Source organism: Microtus ochrogaster, chromosome 8, assembly GCF_000317375.1.
Source record: "Microtus ochrogaster isolate Prairie Vole_2 chromosome 8, MicOch1.0, whole genome shotgun sequence".
In the NCBI taxonomy this organism is placed as follows: domain Eukaryota; kingdom Metazoa; phylum Chordata; class Mammalia; order Rodentia; family Cricetidae; genus Microtus; species Microtus ochrogaster.
The window spans coordinates 1822054-1826342 of NC_022015.1; the positions used below are offsets into that span (position 1 = coordinate 1822054).

The 4289-nt window shown below is 39.0% G+C and overlaps 1 protein-coding gene across 1 annotated transcript in view; it reads right to left on the reverse strand.

Moving 5' to 3' along the window:
- Sbf2 (SET binding factor 2) overlaps positions 1-4289 on the reverse strand; it is a 412779-nt gene that overhangs the window by 122236 nt on the left and 286254 nt on the right. The window contains exon 19 of the mRNA XM_026781117.1: positions 3408-3476. Within this exon, the coding sequence (XP_026636918.1) occupies positions 3408-3476 (69 nt within the window). The remainder of the gene's footprint in view (positions 1-3407; positions 3477-4289) is intronic.

Sequence of the window (4289 nt, forward strand, 5' to 3'; positions counted from 1 at the left end):
GGGAGCCTAGGCAGTTTGGATGCTCAACTTACTAAACCTGGATGGAGGTGGGCGGTCCTTGGACTTCCCACAGGTCAGGGAACTCTGATTGCTCTTCAAGCTGATGAGGGAGAGGGACTTGATCGGGGAAGGGGGAGGGAGATGGGAGGCAGGGGCGGGGGAGGCGGAGATCCTTAATTGAATAATAAAATTTAATAAAAAAAAAGAATGAATAAAAAAAAGAAAAGAAAATAAAGTTGGGCACAAAACCCTATCCCTAGTCATGAAGTAATTGACAATTGATAACTGCTGGAAGAGGGAGAGACAATTTCTCTTAAGAATGTATCCCCTGGTAAGGAGACCATGCTCCAGTAAAAGACCACACATCCAAGGACATTTGGGCAGTAGAAAATTTGTTTTGCTTTTTAGAAGGTCAAAAAGTTAGGTGGGTCCAGGAAGAATTGCTGGGTGAATATGAACATACATGCTGTATAAAAAATTCAAAGAACTTATAAAAGTTAAATTAAAAAAAATATAAATCAGTTGATTCTACTCCATAAGGCAGTGGTGAGCAAATCCCAAGAGTTTACACTGGCTGTGAAATATGCTGGCTCACTTCAGTTTGTGGCCAGGATAAAGCAATTTACATCTACTTCCTGCATTAAAAATGTTATGCTCTAGAAATAATTCCCCAAAGATGCATATTCAGAAAATATCCAACAATCTGTGTGATTCACCTTGAGCACTCTGCACTCTTCCTCCTAAAACCATCTCTTAGCCCTGCTTTAGGACCCCGGAAATAAATCTTCTAAATATCTTTCCTTTGCCAATGGGAATATTAAGGATTATTAATAAAGATGCTAAGGGACACTGCAGTAGGAGTGGCTTCTTTCTCTGCTTGTGGATGTGGAATATTCCTTTACACTGTGTGAATATATGTTGCTGTGACTGATTTAATAAAGAAGCTGACTGGCCAATTGCTGGACAGGATAAAGGTAGGGGGAGAGTCTAAGAGAGAATGCTGGGAAGAAGGGCAGAGTGAGAGAAATCACAAGCAGATACAGAGAGAAGCAAGATGAGCATGCCATAATGAGAAAAGGTACCAAGCCATGTGGCAAAGCATAGAAGAAATATGGGTTAATTTAAATTTAAGAGTTAACAAACCTGAGCTATTGACTGAGTATTTATAATTAATATTAAGCCTCTGTATGGTTATTTGTTGAGCGATCTGCAGGACAGAAACTTCTACCTACATCTGGAGACTGTTTTCTTTTTTTGGTCCTGCCTGTGAGATACCTGGAAAAGCTCAGTCTCCATGAAGTTTCAGTAGTGAAACTTCACTGGACCGTGGAAGCCCAGTGGCATTCTAGTAGACAGAAATCCAAGCAAGTCTTACCAGCACTGCAGCAGGTAGTTTCCAGTTACCTACTTGCTGGGTGCATCTATGCTGCATTGGCCATAGCAACATCTTCTTAGCAAGACTGTCTGAGGAGAGGCCCTCATAAATAGTAGCTGCTCCTTATATTCCATTCCTGCATATTTTAGAATTCTCTTTATTTTAGTAGTTAATTATCAATTGTTCCTTGCATTTAAACTTCTTTGAGTTAGGTATTGTGATGTATGCTTTTAATCCTAGCACATGGTAAGTAGACGCAGGCAGATCTCATGAGTTTGAGGAGAGTTTGGTCTCCTAGCTAGTTCCAGGTCAGACAAGGTTACATAGACCTTGCCTTAACTACCCCTAAAACCAAAACCCAACAAACAATTTTCCCTTTTCAAATGACTGATAAATAAGCTTCTGCTTGCTACTGGAACTTTGATAATTTGATCCTAAAGTAAAAGCAAATATATATATATATATATATATTTAACATATATACATATATATGAGTTACATATATATATGTAACTCAAAGCATAAGTTTTTATTATTAAGTCTGACAATGCGGAGAAAACAGCATTAGCCAAACGTGTTAGCTTGCTGCCTCCTGAAGCAGATGGCTCAAAAGTAAGTCAGATGTTCCCATCGTTTGCTTCTTACTGCTTATTTTATAAAGATGCACTAAATGTATTATCCAGCATGTGAATTTTGTTTTGTTTTTTTTAACTCTTTTTTAATTTATTTTTTAAAAAGAAAAACTATCTTTTTTCATTATATGTACCAATCCAAGTTCCCAGTCCCTTCCCTCCTCCCATTCCCTCCACACACCCTCCCACCCCACCCCCATCCAATCCTCAGAGAGGTTAAGGCACATTGCTTTGGGGAAGGTCCAAGGCCCTCCCTACTATGTCTAGGCTGAGCAAGACATCCACCAAAGCAAATAGGTTCCCAAAAAGCCAGTACATGCAGTAGGGATAAATCATGGTGCCACTGCCAGCGGCCCCTCAGTCTGCCCCAGCCATGTAACTGTCATCCACATTCAGCGGGACTAGTTTGGTCCTATGCTTGTTTCTTCCCAGTCCAGCTGGAGCTGGTGAGCTCCCATTAGCTCAGGTAGACTGTTTCTTTCAGTGAACCCATCATGGTCTTGACCTCTTTGTTCATATTATCATTCGTCCCACTCTTCAACTGGACTTTGAGCTCAGTCCAGAGCTCCTGTGTGGGTCTCTGCCTCTGTTTCCATCAGTTGCTGGATGAAGGTTCTATGGTAATATTTAAGATATTCATCATTCTGACTATAGGGAAAGTCAAGATTGGGTCCCTTCTCTATTGCTTAGGATCTTAGCTGGGGTCATTCTTGTGGATTCTTGGGAATTTCTCTAGAGCCAGTTTTTTTTTTTTTTTTTTTTTTTTAAAAATAAGAGAAAGACAATAAAGAGAACTTGCTAGATTGGTTCAATGGGTAAAGATGCTTGCCCCCCAAGCCTTATGACCTGAGTTCAACCCTTAGAACTGACATGGTGGAAGGACAGAGAACCAACACTTGCAAGCTGTCTCCTGCACACCATGGTATGAGTTTACTTGCTCACTTATCTGCCCCCACACATACATGAGCAGGCAAAATAATATTATAAAAAATCAGGGCTAATATTTTATGTGATGGCATGAACAGTAGAGCTATGCTGAAGTGTAGAATTAAAAAAAAAATCACTTTGGCTGTGAGTTCAAGGCCAGCCTGGTCTACAAGAGTAAGTTCCAGAACAGGCTCCAAAGCTACAAAGAAACCCTCCCAACCTCTCCAAACATTCACTTTGGACAGTCCAGAAAATTGACTATAAATTCTATGTTGTCTCCATGGATGTCATTCATTCATTAAGTGTATGTTAATAATGCCCTGGTCTCATAAGACTTACTTTTGTGGCAGGGTGAACTTACCCATAAGTCCTTAGTATAATAAGGGGACAGACTCACAAAATGCCATGAGAAATCAAATAAAACACAGATATGTAAATCATAACAAGTTTATGTATGTACCAAGCAAACTTACCCTATAGAAAGCACTGGTCAGAGGGAGTAGTGCTGCAGCAATGTTATATTCTTCTAAACTTGAACAATCCTTAAAGAAAACAAGGGCAAATGAACATTAGAATCTTTATCAGAATCAAAAGTGTAAGACATAGCAGGTTTGGGCTTTATTGTCACTGTCCTGTGAAACTTTTCATTTTATTCCAGGTTGTTACTAAGGCATAGCTGGGTAAGTCCAGGAAAAATATTGTTCCTGAAGCACATTCATTTAGAAACAAAGTATAAACACATTGGGAAGGATATGGCTTTTATGTTTTACTGATGAGCAGCTATTTTACTTTTAGAATCTGTGTTAAAATGTGTTTTAATAAATCAGAAAACTTTAGAGGGAATTTTCAGTATACCCAATATATTTCATTGAGTCAAAGATATTTTTTCCCACATGCTTTACTACCTTTCACATTGGTGAGCACTTCACAATTGATTAGAGGTACCATTTTCTTCCTCAGTGTTATATCAAAAGCTGAAGCTCACTGCATTGTTAGGGATCAGAATCAAAAACTCTTACTAGAAAGATAAAATGTAAAGCTGCTGAGGAAAAGTAAAAAAAGTAAAACAACTACTATATTGGATTTGAAAACAGAGGACACATATAAAATATTTGTATGTATGCATCTGTAATTATTATATGTTCTATCTTATCTACATCTTGATAGGATCCCAAAAGACCAAGACAAGAATTGAGAACTGGGATTGGAAAGATAGTTCAGTGGTTAATAGACCTGGATTTGTTTTTTTTTTAATTTTATTTATTTATTAAGGATTTCTGCCCCCTCCCCGCCACCGCCTCCCACCTCCCTCCCCCTCCCCCATCAAGTCCCTCTCCCTCATCAGCTCGAAGAGC